At 48.7% G+C, this 16,822-nt stretch overlaps 1 protein-coding gene across 5 annotated transcripts in view; it reads right to left on the reverse strand.

The window, feature by feature from the left end:
* Nucleotides 1–16,822, reverse strand: part of GRAMD2A (GRAM domain containing 2A) — an 89,548-nt gene that overhangs the window by 23,756 nt on the left and 48,970 nt on the right. For all 5 annotated transcript variants that reach the window (XR_008446408.1, XR_008446405.1, XR_008446406.1 and 2 more), the window contains exons 6-8: nt 16,308–16,406; nt 11,834–11,905; nt 8,170–8,232 (exon numbers count right to left, since the gene is read on the reverse strand). Coding sequence is in view for 1 of the 5 variants with exons in the window: in XM_054041209.1 (XP_053897184.1) it covers nt 8,170–8,232; nt 11,834–11,905; nt 16,308–16,406 (234 nt within the window). In the remaining 4 variants the exon portion in view is untranslated. The remainder of the gene's footprint in view (nt 1–8,169; nt 8,233–11,833; nt 11,906–16,307; nt 16,407–16,822) is intronic.

Raw genomic sequence — 16,822 nt, forward strand, 5'->3', positions numbered from 1 at the left:
GGAGGCTTCTGGGTACACGTCTGGCTCTGTTGATTTCATTCTTTATTTCCTTGTGTGGGTATCGTAGTTTTGAGAATGCTTGGTGAAGATCTTGTAGGTGTTGGTCTCTGTCTGAGGGGTTGGAGCAGATGCGATTGTACCTCAGTGCTTGGCTGTAGACGATGGATCGTGTGGTGTGACGGGGGGGAAGCTGGAGGCATGAAGGTAGGCATAGTGGTCGGTGGGTTTTCGGTATAGGGTGGTGTTAATGTGGCCATTGCTTATTTGTACGGTGGTCTAGGAAGTGGACCTCCCGTGTAGATTGGTCCAGGCTGAGGTTGATGGTGGGGTGGAAGCTGTTGAAATCATGGTGGAATTCTTCCAGGGTCTCCTTCCCATGGGTCCAGATGATGACGATGTCATCAATATAGCGTAGGTAGAGAAGGGGCATGAGTGGACGAGAGCTGAGGAAGCGTTGTTCCAGGTCAGCCATAAAAATGTTGGCATATTGTGGGGCCATGCGGGTGCCCATAGCGGTGCCACTGGTCTGGAGGTATATATTGTCACCAAATTTGAAATAATTGTGTGTGAGGATAAAGTCACAGAGCTCAGCAATAAGTTGTGCTGTGTCATCATCAGGGATACTGTTCCTGACAGCTTGTATTCCATGGATACTTGGAAGAAGTGAGGTTCTTACCCACGAAAGCTTATGCTCCCAATACTTCTGTTAGTCTCAAAGGTGCCACAGGACCCTCTGTAGCTTTTTTAAAAAAGCCCCCAGGAGAGAAGAGTAATCCCATTATTACAACAGGATCCCATTAAGGTGGGGGCTCCAGGGGCTAGAGCATTCAGATGGCCCATAGACAGACATTTACTCTCCCAGTCACTAGAGAGACTTCGCAGCAGGATGGGGAGCTGAAGGGCTTAGGATGGCGCCAGCCTGGGCTCAGCAGATGGGATCCGTTCCCTTTAGCAGTCTGCACAGATTGTCTGACTGCTCTCTTCCATGGGGCAGCCGTCCCCCGCGGTGCACACAGAGAGACAAGTCTCCACTTCGTGAGAGCCTGCAAGAGCTTTACTTCGGAAGCTGCTGTTTGACAGCAGCTGCAGAAAATAAGGATTTCGGAGAGACCAGCACATCTCAGCGCTCCCTGCACAACACAGAGGAGCAGAGAGAGAGCTTCTCTGGGGCACATGGCTACCATGCGCGCAGCTCCAATGAGGTCACCAGCTTCAGAATCAGGCCATCGCAAGAGAAGTCCAGCAGTCAACAAATCCAACACTTAAAAGCTGTTGTCCTAGCCCCAGTTAACCCCTGCTGGAGACTCACTTTGTCTGCAGTGACTTGCATGCTGACAGCATTGCTAGTGTATGTCAGTCTCTCTCTGATTAAAACAAACACCTGCACAACCACCAGGTGGTGCACACACCTTATCTGAGTAACTTGTGCTTGTACTGCTGTAGCCCTCAGCTCTCCTAGCCCCAGGTCCTTCCAGCAGTTAATCAACATCAAGAGAATGTAAAACAGATCGGAAGCCCTTTGGTCTTCCTAGAACGCTACTGGGTGCTCTAACACCATCACTCATTCTCTCATTTCCTCACCATGGCTCAGGAGGTGTCTGTATCGAAAACTTGATAGTTTTCAGTGAGATGTGTCTTGACCAGACTGATTTTTTCCAAAACTCGGGAAACATCTTTGACAGTTTCCTACACAAGACACTTGCCATTCAACTAGCTGCCGTAGGGATTTCATTCTAGGGGCAGCACAGATACCTGCGCTAAAGGGAGAGCTGGTGGGAAGATTTGCAACACCATGGTTTTTTCCATTGGAAAATGCCAATTAGTGGAAAGGAAATTTCACAGAAAAAGATCAGTTCCAACTAAACTTTCTTTGGGAAGGTTTTTCAGGTCCAGATGAAAGAGAGAGATCAACCACCCCAGAAAAGAAGGTTACTCACCTTGTGCAGTAACTGAGGTTCTTTGAGATGTGTGTCCCTGTGGCTACTCCACTTCAGGTGTTCGTGCACCCCTGCGCTCGTAAGTGCCTGGTTGGGTTGCACATGCGTGGTCCCTGCCTCGTGCCGCTGCAGGCAGTTAACCGACGCTGTGTGACCAACCCCCACTCAGTTCCTTTTCTACTGCAGAGACTAATAAGGAAACTCCGAAGTAGAGGGGAGGAGGGAGGGTAGCGGAGCACCCACAGGGACACACATCTCGAAGAATGTCAAAGGTGAATAACCTTCTCTTCTTCTTTGAGCACTGTCCCTGTGGGTGCTCCACTTTAGGTGACTTCAGAGCAGTGCCCTCCGATGAAAGGAGGGGCTTCAGAGTTGAAGTCGTGACCTCCAATAGTATAGAGCATCTGAAGGAGGTATCAGACGTTGCCTGTTGCTTTAAGGCATAGTGCTGTCTACAGGTATGGGCTGAGGCCCAGGTAGCAACTCTACAAATGCCCGTGATAGGTACATTGTGCAGGGAAGCAGTGGAGGCTGATAAGGCTCTAGTGGGATGTGAGTGAAGCCCCATGAGGGATTGGCAGTCGCACTGATGATAGAGTTTTGTGCAATTATGGATCTACTTGGAAAGTCTTTGTTTAGAGATGGTGCTCCTTTTGGAGCATTCAGTGATGGATAGAAACACTCTGGGTGATTTATTTTAGTCCTGTCTATGTAAGAAGCCAATGCCCTCCGAACATCAAGATTATGAAGTGTGTAATGTGTTCTGTGTGGTCTGAGGGAGGCTTTATCCTCAAAGAAGACCATGTATGGGGGTTCCGCCATGAAAGCCCACAGTTCTGCCACACGTCTGACTGGTGTCATTGCCACAAGAAATGCTACTTTCATAGAACGGTGTAGCAGTGATTATGTAGTCATGGGTTCAAATGGGGAAGAGGTGATGATCCAAAGAACCAGGTTCAGGTCCCATAGTATAGTAGGCTCACGGTAGTTCAGGGTAGGCATTACTGAGTACTCTGAGGAAACACTGGGTCAGTAGATGGGTAAAGACGGGATGGCAATCCATCTTGGGGTGGAATGTTGTGATGGTAGGTAGATGGACTTTTATTGAGTTCATGGATAGGTCTGACCATTTGAGTTCTAATAGGTAATGCAGTATAGAGGGTAATGTCCCTGGGATGGAAGTCATCCGTTTTAGTTGGCACCAGGCCTTAACTCATCTCTCCTTCAGGATGTATGGGCAACAGTTCATTTCTGTTCAACTGCGTAACTATATTTTATACCACCTCTGAACAGGTCAGCACAGGTTCTGTGAGCCATGGAGGAGCCATGCTCTGAGGTGGAGTTTCAGTGGATGCAGGACACGGCCTGAGTCCTGGGACAGCGGGTGAGACAGAAGTGGGAGTGCGATTCATGGATGCACGGTCATGCTGAGCGGGTAAGGATACCATGGTTTGGCGAGACCATGCTAGTAGAATTACTGTGGCCCATCCAGCCTGATCTTGTGGATCACTCGGTTCAAGAGAGGAATAGAAGGGAAGGCATAGAGAAGGGGAGCATTCCACTGGTGGATGAATGCATCACCTAATGACTGCACACAGAGACCTGCACCAGAGCAAAAACGAGGGTTTTGGTATTTTGTGCAGTTGTAAAAAGGTCTACTGTGGGGAATCCCCAGTGTTGAAATACATGCAGGAGTTGTCAAGCTCCCTTTGCGGTCCTGAGAAATTTGTCTGCTGAGGGTATCTGCTGTGGTGAATATTGTGTCTAAGTCACTATTGTCAGGGTTTTATGGCTTGCATACAGAGCTACTGTGAGTGTGCTTCCCTTTGTCTGTATATATAATAGATACAAGCTAAGGCTTCAAATAGCCTTGTCCTTGATGAGTGGCAGGAATTGGGAGCAAGCCTTATGGACAGCTTGAAGTTCCAATAGGTTTATATGTCAAAGGGATTCCGCAGGGGACCAGTGGCCCTACATAGAATTTGGGTGCAGGTGTGCGCCGCATCCCAGGAGTGAGGCATTTGTGGTCTGAATGAAGGGTGCACCCGTGCATACGTTGGTCAGTTTTGCCCACCAGAGAAGGGGGTCCTTTATTTTGCCCGATATTGTGGGGTGCTTGTTTATGCTGTGCCTGTGTGGAACAAAGCTGATATGTAGCCTTCCTTGTAAGCAATGGATGTTTAATCTGGTGTGTCTGACAGCAAATGTTGTGGCTGCCATGTGGACAAGGAGTTGGGGGAAAGTCCTGGCAGATACCTGTGGGCTATTTTGCACAGTGGTATGAGGCTGGTGAGAGTGACAGAACGTTGTCTTGGTACTGAGGCTATGGCCTCGATAGGGTTGAGGTGGGCCCCAATGAAGTCCAGCTCTTGCACTGTTAGAATGGGCTGGTCGGTATTTATTAGGAAACCCAGATTTGTGAAGAGCGTGACCACCTGTTCAGTGGCTTGCAATGCTGTGTGCTGGGTTGATGTTCTTAGCAGGCAGTCGCTTATAGTGTATAGCGTGACCATCTTGAATCGTTGTGTTTCTGACGAATTTGTTGAATTATTGGAGGTTAATGGTTGGGATGCAGCAACTTGAGAAGTAGATTGTTGTCCCCTTATGGCCAGTGTCTGCGACCTTGTGAGACAAATCACCGCTGTGGTTGTGAATACATTGGCCGGTGGTATCGTTGGGATGTAAAGTAATTCCTCTGTTTCCTCTTGGGTTTGGGGTTATAGGTTCCCAAGGATAGGAGAGTTGCTCGTGAGTCCATGAGTGAGTGGAGCGAGTCGTCTGTCTTTTGGTGAATAAATTTGGGCTGGCAAGTCTTCCACCGTGGATTGCACCTCTTCGGGGAAGCCAGAAAGATAGAGCCATGAGACTCTTCTCATTACAATCACCGTTAACACAGATGTTGCAGCCCTGTCCTCAGAATCAAGTGCTGAGAATTGTTCTCCCTTGTCCGTGGCAATAAAATTAATCAATTTGGACATTTTTGTGTAGTTTGTATAGTTGTATTTTGTTAGTAATGTCACATAGCTGGCTATGCGGAGGTGATGGGTAGCCAAGGAGTAAGCCTATTGCCAAAACTGATCAAGTCTTTTCCAGTCCTTATCATGAGTTATGTTTCTGGGCTGTTGTTGCATGCCACGTAGCTGGACTGCATCTATCACTAAGAAATTAGGCACTGGATGCGAAGTCTGCGCCCTTTGTTGGTATGCACCTCCTGTCTGACTTCCCGCCAGCTGGAGGGGCGGCCGCAGGGGTCCACGGAATGACCCTTATGGGGTCCATCAGTGCCTCATTCATGTGAAGGGCAATTTTTTTTTTTTGTAAACAAAGTGGATGTATGCAAAAAGTCCACTAGCTCATGCGGTATCATGGGGATCTCCTCAAGGGAGATGTCCAGAGTGGGCCACCCTCTCAAATAAGCCATGGAACAGTTTGAAATCATCCCCTATATTAGGGGGAGGAGGCATAAAGGTGTCCTCTGTGGACAATGATGGCAAGTGGGTAGGTGATGTCCCCTGCAGGAGCTGGGGTTCTTCCTCCTCTTCTCCTGGTACCACTGAGGGTGCTGGTACAGAAGTTGTGGGGGGAATTACTGTGTGCTGGGTCTGGCCGTGGTGGGCAGTCCCCCCTTGTGTGGGGCATATGACCCATGGAGTCCACTATGCCCACTGGGATGGGAGCAGCATAGGGGGTCCCCATACCACTGTAAGTACCCGGGGACAGCATAATATGCCCCAGGAGAGACTCCTGGGTTGACTGACTCCTGATGGATAGGAGCCGGTGGGGGAATAGCTCCCTGTTCTTCTCATCTTCCTCCTTCAAATAAAGAGCGAGACAGTGAGTGATGTTTGGGATGCAGGGAGACTTGGTGCCGAGGGTGTCATTCTCGTATTGATACTGCGGATGGGGGATCGGGGCAGAGCCAAATACCAGAACCCTCTGTCTGAGGAACTGCTGCTGTGCTGGTTTGATGGGCCTCTGTGGCTGTCTCCTTGTCGGTGCCAGGGCTACGGAGGAGAAGGCAGCGCTGCTGGCTGTGCCTCTGTGCGTGTCGGGTGCGCCTTTGAAGAAGCAGCCTTTTGTAGTGGTGCTGCGGTGCTGTTTGTAGATCGTGGTGCGGAGGCACAAGGTTTTGGTTTCTCCTTACTGCCTGCGTCAGAGCCGGCTCTTGTGGAGTCTCTGGCTCTAGCGATGCCAGGATTTTCCGCTCCCGGTGCTGACAGCGCAGCCGGTGCTGGTATTGGAAGCCTGCCTGTGGAATGAACAGACATCGCAGTGCGAAGGCACAGGGTTTTGATTTCCCCTTAGTGCCTGCATCAGAGCCCGCTCTTGTGGAGTCTCTGGCTCTAGCGGTGCTGGGGTTTTCCACCACCTCAGCTCCCAACACTGACAGCCCAGGCGGTGCTGGCATTGGATGCCTGCCCGCGGAGCAGCTGTAAACAGTGGCATGGAGGCACGGGGCTCTGACCTCCCCTCAGTGCCTGCACCGGAGCCATCCCCTGCAGTCTCTGTCTGCAGAGGTGCCAGAGCTCTCAGCCACCCGAGCTCCCCGCGCTGACAGCACAGATGGTGCTATTATTATCCATGGGACGGCTCTGTTTTGTTTTGTTTTTTATTCCTGCAGTGGGGAACTCCGATGTGGGGTTGGAGAAAGGACCCCTGTCTGAAGCCGCAGTTGGCGAAGGGGGGTGTCCCGAGCCTCATGCCCCGAGGTCAGAGAGACCTCTCCACTCTGTGCTGTTCTGGCCGGGAGCCTGAGGCAATGCAAAACTTTGTGGATACCTGCTTCGCCCAGGCAGCAAACACACCGACCGTGGCTGTCAGGTCTGCAAGCCCTGGAGGCAAGGCACTGAAAGCCCGGGAAACCGGGCATTCCCGTTGGAGGACTTCGGCTTTCGCCCTCAAACAGTTGTTTCTGAAGTTCCTGGCCATGAGGTTTTTGTTTTTTTTTAAAGCAAGGAGAAAATAAAAGGGAAACAAGCTAAGTAGCTGATAACGAGGAAACTAAGTAACTGACTGTAACTAATTAACTACAAAGTAGCGAGGTGCTGCTGATTGCTCCGACTTGTAGCCAAGGACGGTAGAGAATGAACTGAGTGGGGGTTGGTCACACAGCCTCGGTTAACTGCCTGCAGCCGCACGAGGCAGGGACCACGCATGTGCAACCCAACTGGGCACTGCTACCAAAAGTCTCCGACTATGAGCGCAGGAACACCTAAAGTGGAGCACCCATAGGGACAGCACTCGAAGAAGAATAGCCAATAGCATCGTGGTCAGGGGACTGACATCCCAGGAGAGTGCCCTTACCACCGGACTATTGGGTATTATGCGGTGGCTCTCGCTTTCTCTCGCTCTCTCATTTTTTCCATGAAAAATCTGAGAAGCTCCGGTTTTTGTTCCAATACAGAATGGAGTCAAATTTTGAAGCCACAAAATTTGTCACAAAATGGAATTCTTGTTTTTCAGCCAGTCCCACTTAACATTTCTGCCAACATCTTTCCATATATACTTTGTGCTCTCTGGTGTGCTGGGATTTTCATATAGAGTTATTTCCCCTGAAAATACAAATAAATAATAATAATAATAAAAGCTGATCTTTGAGTCTGATCCACTGGTGAATCGGCTGAACAGAAAGTTTAAGATAAGATGTTTTTAATCTATTGGGGTTTTTGCTCATTTAATCATGTTCCCAGCATGTTATGAGTGTTTAGGACTCCGGCAGCTTTATTCAATTTTAAGATCTCAGCTCTAACCAGCAATGAAGAAGCTGTTTGAATGTCAAGCAGATTTTATTTCTATTAACCTGGACTAGACACTTGAATATGAGCCTTCAATTCAGGCATCAACACAAGGTTTCCTAAATGATCCCCTTCACACCCCATGCCCCCCATTAATATCCATTTCTGTCAAGTCATGCTGGATTCTGTCAAAAGATCCTGCAGGCCATACTAAAAAAATAGAGCCTAACCGTGACCTTCCCTAACAACCAATGTTAAACATGATGTTGGCTGTGGGAGGAGGCAGGCAGAGGAGCTGGTGTTCACCACACTCCAGTGCTGCTTTTGGCAGGTTCAAAGCGCATGGGGATTTTATTAAACTTGCTAACACTTCAAACAGGTGTTTCACAGCCTGCGGCATTAGTGCTCATATGTTCACTGCAGAGGCATTTTACCAGGGGCATTCTGTGATATTCTATTGCTGTTATTGATTTCTTGTTTGCAAATATGGCTCTTACCAGGGATACGGAATCAGGTTCCTCTGTGAATTCTTTCAAACTCAAACTCTTCTTACTTGAAACCTGGAAGAGAGGGAGGAGCAGACATTACCGACCCATCCCCAGGGGATCTCCACTGGAAGGCACTGAATGGAGCATCCGGATTAGGACACTCCACTGCCCCTCTCTCCCCCAACAGAAAGTTATAGTAATTCTGGGTTCCAAAGCTGCTGGTGAGCCTGGTAAGAACATTGCCTGTATGCGACCTTGACACATGCAAACCCTTAGGGGTTGCGGCTCCTGTACATGTGACTTCTGGAAAAGGGTTTTTGACAATGGGTTATTCCAATGGAGACAGAGTGCTCAGGCTAGACTGGGCTGGAGAAGAGGTGAATGAGGAGTCAGCAGCATGTGAGTGTTTCTTCTCGTTTCCAAGACTGAACAAAACCAACATAACGTAAAGACACTTTGGTGACAGTCTGGGCTTGGGGAGGATGCTAGGAGCGCCGAACTTTGAGTTCCAGCTCTCCAGACCCATGGCCAGACTTTGGGTAAGTAATTTCCCCTCTCTGTGCCTCAGTTTCTCCTCCCTGTAAAACAGGTAACACTGACTTGGGGGGGGGGGGGGGAGGGGAAGAGCAAGAACTCCTGAGGCAGAGTTATTGGGTTCCACCTAATTTGGTTGTCAGGATGAATCAGCAGAAGAACTCTGCAAGTCCATGAAAGATCCAAGCTCCTGACAGCCTGTTACATGCCAGAGGTACTTTTCTGGATTAAGGATACCTCTGAATTATACCACACACCCAGATAGCTCAAAATAAAGACATCAGAAATAAGGTGGTTCTTTGGAGGCTTTTTAAACTCAGCACTAGGTTAAGGACTGATGGATTTCTTCCCCTCAGACTTTTTTTAAAATTTCCCCTAAGATTTGTACCATGGTTTTTATTCCAAAATTTAAAACCCCTGTAAAGAGAGTGTAAAAACCACAAATACCAGCAGAGCCAGTGTTCTTACATTGAGGTTATAAATAATGCACATGCACACCATTAGAGCAAAGAAATTCCTTGGATTCAGCCTAGTTTATCAGTGACCTAGAAAACAGCAGAAATTCAGGCTCTCTTGTGATGCGACATGTGAATTATGTATCACGGGCCCGATTCTGCTCCCGGTCAAGACAATGGAAAAAAGCATCAATGCCAATATTATGACATTATCCGCCAAGTGGATTTTCCATATTGTGAGCTGCCACTTGACAAAGACCACCTTCGCCTTCAGCATAAACTGAATTAGGGACAGTGAAGGCAATGTACATGTAAGAGGATGGCTTGGACCGGTCAAGCAAATGGAGCATCCATAATTCTCATCCAGGTGGGATTTGAACCTCTCCCCCCCCCCCCCCCCCACTCCCAAGAAATATATATAAAAAAAAATTTAAACCCAACCCCAGAAGTGAGTATGACTTTCTTGACTTTAAAACAAACAAGTGCTTTATAAAATACAGCGCATGACGTGAGAGAGACAAGGTGGGTGTATTGGACCAACTGCTGTTGGTGAGAAAGACAAGCTTTCGAGCTCTTCCTCAGGTCTACTCCAAAGGCTGCATCTCTCAGCAAGATAGCAATAAAAGAGATCACCTTGTCTCTCTAATATGCTGGGACCAACACGGCTACACCACCACTGTATATAACAATGTATGTCATGGGCCGTTTAACAGCACACGTTAGGATATGTAATTTAGCTCCAGTAGCACACTGCACTACTGTGTGCATGCATGCAGGCGCGTGCACATGCACGTGCACGCGCGCACACACACACACACACACACACACACACACGTACGTAGGAGGCAAGTTACATGGACATGTATTTCCTTATATTAAGCATACAGAACTTTCCATCTTCAAAGCACTTTAATAAATTCTCACTCCCGCCCCCCGGTGCATGATCCCCATTTTACAGGTGGTGAACCGGGCACAGAGAAGTGCAGTCACTTGCCCAAGCTCATGTCAGTGTTAGATGCAAGAAGGATGGTCTTGTTGGTGAAGTGCAGGATTGACTGCCCAATGCTTCTATTCCCCGGTGCCACAGATTCCCCGTATGACCCTTGGGCAAGTCCCTTAAGCTCGCCACACCTCAGCTTCCTCCTCCATAGGATATTGCTGACCGACCTCACAGAAGTGCCGAGGCTGAGTTAAGTCACATTTCCTGTATTCGTTTATTTTAGGGCGACAGATGGAAAAGCCTTATTGGAACATCCTGCCCACGGCTATGATCTGGCTCCCAGCCCTGTGCTCAGATGTCATCCTGCTCTCCGGCGGAGTCACTTCAGTGACTGCCCAAGAATGAAACATTCGGAGAGCTCTGTACTGCAGCAGAACGCACAGCACTCAGACAGAGGTTTAAGCATCAGCCATCTGTGTAGGTACTGGCTTAATAGGAGAGGGGATTTGTCTTGCGGTAAGGGTAAGAACAGCTCAGCTGTTCTGCTGCCCAAACTGGGAACGAGAATCTAAACAGCAGGTTTATCCCCAATGGCCTGGACTCATTTATTATGAATGGAAACATTGAGGCATTAGCATTCCCTGCATGGGGCCTATCTAAATGAAGCTAACTGGGGTGTGGGGGGGTTGATCTAACAGAAGATTCCACCTAGAGGAAGCTAACCTCACCAGCCAGGAGCATGTTTTCTCACCCCAGGCCGTATCTAGGCATATTCTGAGTCATGCGAGCATGCTGGAGAAGGTTGGGGAGGTTTGAGGAGCTGACTGCTAGCTAGGCATAGACCCAGCCCGATACGATCACTTGCTCCAAGGCGCAGTTGCAGAAAAGCTCTATTCAGGAAGGTAGTGCCTGCCTGGCACTGGGGCCTGTGCCGTGGGACTGATATCCTGCAAGCCTTTCCAGGCGGAGACAATCTCATGGATTTATGATGGTCCTGATTTCTGAATGCCTGTCATTGGCAGTACTGTCATTTGCCAGCAGAGGGCAATAGTTCAGCCTCCCAGATGTCCCTCCCTTAGGACCTGTCCCTGGGGAGCCTCTCAGCCGAGAATGCTGGCACATGATGCTCCCCAATGGGGTCTGTGGTATCCCCTCTGCTCCCACTCTCCAGCATTTGAGACGGCTCCCCCAGCACTATCAACGCATCTAAGCCCTATGGTTCTGTTGGGGGCGTTCATTGGTTCCTATCAGACAGGGATAGACCCAGTGCTCCTCTCTCATCACTAATCCAGGCACCATTAGTAACAGGCATTTGAAGCTGGATGAACAAAGTCACAGGGGAAGATGCTCTTGCTCCCATGCCCATTCGAGCTGCTCCTCCACCCCCGGCAGTGGATGTCCAGCTCACCCTGCCTGCATACATGGGGCAGGGGAGTAGCAGACCAGTGAACAAACAAAGCCATGCAACTTTGAGATGTGAGGCTGTAACGTTTGATCCGTCTGGCAAACCCTTCAGAGTCTGCTCTGCAGCAGCATCCAGGACAACTATTCCCAGGGGGCACACAGGGAAAATACAGAGCCTTCCACCATCCTGGACAGGGGCCACGTCACACAACGCATGTGAGCAACGGATACAGTGCTGCCACCGTCTAAGCACAGTGGTTTCAGGGCACGCACTTCAGTCTCGAGCTCCCTCCAACCCATTGGTGGGAGCTACTGGATTTGTGATGAACTAGAAGGGTACCTGTAGGTGCGTGCAGACTCTCCTCAGCACATCGTACACGCTGTCTCGAGAGATCAAGGACACAAAGATGTACTGAAAACAAACAGAGAGAAGCAGCAGTGAGATGCTATCCCTGTTCAGCACATGACATCGGCCCGGAGGCACAGGCTCCTCTCTCTGCTGGGATGCTCAGAGTTAGAACCAACAGCACATTGGAGTTCTGGCTCCTGTTTCACAGTGTGAGCATTTAAACGCTCACCACCATGCTAAGCGCTCTGTTGAGATGCACAGGAGCAGGTTACAAAGAGCTGACGCTGCAGCCAGCCGTGTGGCAGACTCAGCACAGCGTCATGCTGATGGACGTGGGAACAGCTCGTTTTGCTAACAGAAGGGCCATCCGCAATGGTATTATGGTTCTGTGCAGGAACACCAGGACTCGGCGTCATCCTACTCCCAGAGGAGAGGCAAAAACTCTCATCCCACTCACACTAGTGGCAGTTTTGTCACTGACTTCAGTGGGAGCAATTAGGCCAACACTGGGTACCTTGAAAAACCTACCTTTCAGGTCACTAACAAAACAAATTTAAGATTTAAGACTAATAGGACTTTGCTTCTATGTACTGTAGAGCGGCTTTCAGCAAGAACTCATCTCTAATGGGTTCTAGAGAGCATGTTTTCAGCCAGCACTAAAATGCAGCCACCTCTGGGGTGCAATATTGGATTATCAACACCAGTACTCACTAGTCATGGAATCTAGACTCAAAAGGACCTCGAGAGGTCTTCTAGTCCAGTCTCCTGCACTCATAGCAGGACTAAGTATTATCTAGACCGTCCATAACAGGTGTTTGTCTAACCTGCTCTTAAAAATCTGCAATGATGGAGATTCCACAACTTCCCTAGGCAATTTATTCCAGTGTTTAACCACTCTGACAGTTAGGGAGTTTTTCCTTGATGTGATTTAAGCCCATTGCTTCTTGTCTTAACCTCAGAGGTTACGAAGAACAATTTTTCTCCCTCCTCTTGTAACAACCTTTTATGTTGAAAACTGTTATTGTGTCCCCCCTTCTCTTTTCCAGAAGAAACAAACCCAATTTTTTTGATCTTCCCTCATAGGTCATGTTTTCTAGACCTTTAATCATTTTTGATGCTCTTCTCTGGACTCTCTCCAATTTGCCCATATCTTTCCTGAAATGTGGCGTCCAGAACTGGACACAATACTCCAGTTGAGGCCTAATCAGTGCAGAGTAGAACGGAAGAATTACTTCTTGTGTCTTGTTTACAACACTCCTGCTAACACTTCCAGAATTATGTTTGCTTTTTTTGCACCAATGTTACACTGTTGACTTATATTTAGCTTGTGATCCACTATGAGCCCCAGATCCCTTTCCAGAATATTCCTTCCTAGGCAGTCATTTCCCATTTGTAATGTGTGCAACTGATTGTTCCTTCCTAAGTGGAGTACTTTGCATTTGTCTTTATTGCACTGAATATAATGTAGGAAAGGAAATGAAGAATGACTATTTCACTTGCAACTGCGGGGGATGTTAGACAGGTCAGAGCTGCGACTCCAGCCAGGATGCTGGGGCTGGTCTCTCTAACTCAAGGAGAAAAGTGAGATAATTAATTAGTCAGAACCATAAGTGCCGGCTTCTAATTTTCCCCAGGGGTGCTCAATGCCACTCAGCCCCAGACCCCAACCCCCTCCTGCCCCGCTTCTCCCTGTCCCTGCTCCACCCCCATCCCCATCCACCTCTTTCCCAAGGCCCCTCCCCAGCCCCACCTCTTCCCACCCTCACTCCGCCCGTTCTGTCCCTTTCACTGAGCACACCCATCCCCACTCCTCCCCCTCCCTCCCAGCGCCTTCTGCATACAGCTGAACAGCTGTTCTGTGGCGTGCAGGAGGCACTGGGAGGGAGGGGAAAGAGTTGATCAGCAGAGGCTGCAGGCAGGTGGGAGTGGGGAGTAAGAGGGGAGCTGGCTGCCGGTGGGTGCTATGCACCTGCAAAAAATTTTTCAGCCCTGGAACACCCACAGAGTTGGCACCTATGGTCAGAACAGTCAGAGTCTTGGTGTTGAATTTTTCCCCAAGGCAGAAGCTCCAGCATCACAAGGCCCCAGTGTTGTGTGGGCCATTGGCAGTACTGAAGCCTCTATAGGAAGAGTTCCATCTACTCCACCATTTCCTACCATCAACAGCAGAACAGAACACTGGCCACCGCTTGTATTCTGCATGGTTACCCTCCAAGTGAGGAGCCCTGTTCCTGTGAGAGAGCAGCGCATGGAAATTTACATGACCCTTTTAGAAAGCAGGGTTCTTGCGAAGTTTGCTCGACTGCATAGCAGAACAGAGCATGGAAGGGGAAAAGCATTCGGTGCATGCACATAATCAGTGGGAAAATAAGTAAGTGACAATACCATTTTCCTCCAGAGGGCCCAACTTAAAGTCTTATTCCTCCCACTGTTAAAGATGTCACTACCAAGCTGGAATTTCCCAACAAGGGGCTGTTTTCCATACTGCTTAGCTTTGCTCTCACATTTTAGTGCCAGGAGGAGGGGTGTACAGAAGGCTGGCTGTCTCCAGAAGTTCCTTCAGCTTCATCTGTAGCAAAACTCAGAAGCTTAACACCCACTTCAAAGTGTCTGTTCTATTATAGATGTGTCCTCCTCTGCACTCCCCATCCCTTGCACAAACAGCGACTTGTTTGCTGATTAAGTGGGGATTTCATTTTTTGAAGCACACTAACATTCCAAACCAGGTTTTTGAGGCTCAGCCTCCCCTTCTCTTCCAGCTGCCATTCCCTACGGGATACCATGCCCAGGACAAGAGTATCTGCAGGCTTTACCTGATCTGTCATTCAGAAGAGAAGTGGCTGGATTTAAGCAGAAGCATTAGAGAATTCTGCTCACAAGTTCAGATGAACTGACTGAGTGCGGGAAGGTCACATGCCTCTTGATGTAATTGTTTCAGGATGCTGAGTTCACAAGACTAATACGCAGGGACTTGACAGTGTGAAAGGATTCACGACTAGAAGGGCTGGCACACGGAGTTTTTTTTTTTAAAGTTCAGATTCGACAGTTCAGCAGAAGAATCCCCATGGTTCAATGGCTCTCCATCATCCTTGCCAGTCCCCCCACCCCAAAACCAAATTTAAAAACATCAAAAGGTTTCCATTTTTCAATTCAAAACAATTGTTTGGTTTGAATTTTACTTCAAATTTGATTTTGAAAAGGTTAAACTTGAAAGCAAAATGTTCTGTTCAGCCCCCAGCATTGTTAACTGTTTGATTCAGCCACCGGACTGAAAGATCAATTATTTGCACAATTCTGCTCTCCAGTTGTGATGGTTTGGGCCTTTGGAAGACGTGGGGAAGAGCTGGCTAAAGCAGTGCTGGGGCCTAGGACATGGCGCTTGTCCCTTCAGTTCAGCAGTGTTCCAAAATCCCAGCATAGGGCTTTGGCTGCCAAGGGGCCAGCTGAGAGGAGACATTATACCATGGGCCTCATCATCTGCGCTCTTTAATATTCCATGGGACCCTTTGCAGAAGGAGCATTAGCTAGATCTGAACAAAAAACTCACATAACACAAGACGCTAGGCATAAACCTGGATAAGACCCCCCGTTACTCTTGGGCTAATGGGGTTGGCTGGAAGCCAAGAGGAAGGTAGCCAGGTTCAGCTGGGTTTCACTTTGTGTTTGTCTCAACCACAAAACATAATTCACAGGCAGGAGAGAGGGGGTGCATGTGTGAACTGAAAGCAAAGATTCTCCCAGCTGTATTGTCTGCCCTCAGACCCTAGCCAAATTCCAATATGCGAATGACATTCTGCCTCCGCACGCATCCCCTGTGGTTCCAGTTGGGGATGAGAGTCTCCTCTTCGTTTCCTGGCCTAAATTGTGTAGTGTTACTGTAAGCAGTTATGGTGCCAAGTATCAGGGGGTAGCCATGTTAGTCTGGATCCACAAAAATAACGAGGAGTCCGGTGGCACTTTAAAGACTAACAGATTTATTTGGGCATAAGTTTTCATGAATAAAAAACCCCACTTCTTTTTACCCATAAAAGCTTATGCCCAAATAAATCTCTTAATCTTTAAGGTGCCACCGGACTCATTGTTTTTGTAAGCAGTTAAACAGCTGCTATGCCCGACCCCAGAAGTGGCTGCACCAATTAAGGCCCATCCTTCATACCTTACTCACACCAACGCTTATTGCTTTCAATGGGTGTTTTCCCTTAAATATGAAGTGCATGATTGGATCCATGTTTGGTAAGCATTTGGGGATGGTCTGGAATGAGAGATGCTATGTACATTTAGGGTTATAATAATAGCTGAGTTGCCAGGTCCTCTCAGCAACACGACACAGAGCAGCTACCCATGCTCCGTCACATCACAATGGTAGCTGTGCAGGGGAGCACCCTAGGGGCCTTCTGTCGGATTAGACTCTCACATGAGACCACAGCACAGCAGCTGAGTGGAAATAAGACCCCCAATCAGTTACCTTTCTGCTGGCATTGGTGGTGATAGCCAGCCCATTGGGCAGCAGCCGGGCCGTTTTGTGCTTTTTTATCAATTGAACCGAGACCACTGGGATAACCACCTGAAATGTAAAACAAACACCAGGTAAACACACACGTATTATAGGTGGGGATCCAACAGCGAGGAACGAGAGCCACAGAAAAGCCCATGAGGGAGCTGGCAGTTCTGTGTTCCATGCAGGGAGTGGAGACTATGCAGTCAATAAGGCATGGGGCCATGCAGGGTATGTTTATGCTGCAATAAAAGACCTGCGGGGGAAGAGGGGGGGAAATCTCAGTGCTCAGACCCGCAGTCCACCAGCCTGAGTCAGCCGACCAGGGCTCTGAGACTCGGTGCCGTGGGTATTCCCCCTCCCCCCGCAGTGTAGGCATACCCATGCTGGCCAACGAGGATTAAACATAATACGGAACAGCTGCCTGTTAATGGAGCTCTGTGCACCCAGTGCACTGAATGAGATGGGTGCTTTGGGAAAAGAAC

This window comes from Malaclemys terrapin, chromosome 10 (genome assembly GCF_027887155.1).
Source record: "Malaclemys terrapin pileata isolate rMalTer1 chromosome 10, rMalTer1.hap1, whole genome shotgun sequence".
Classification (NCBI taxonomy): domain Eukaryota; kingdom Metazoa; phylum Chordata; order Testudines; family Emydidae; genus Malaclemys; species Malaclemys terrapin.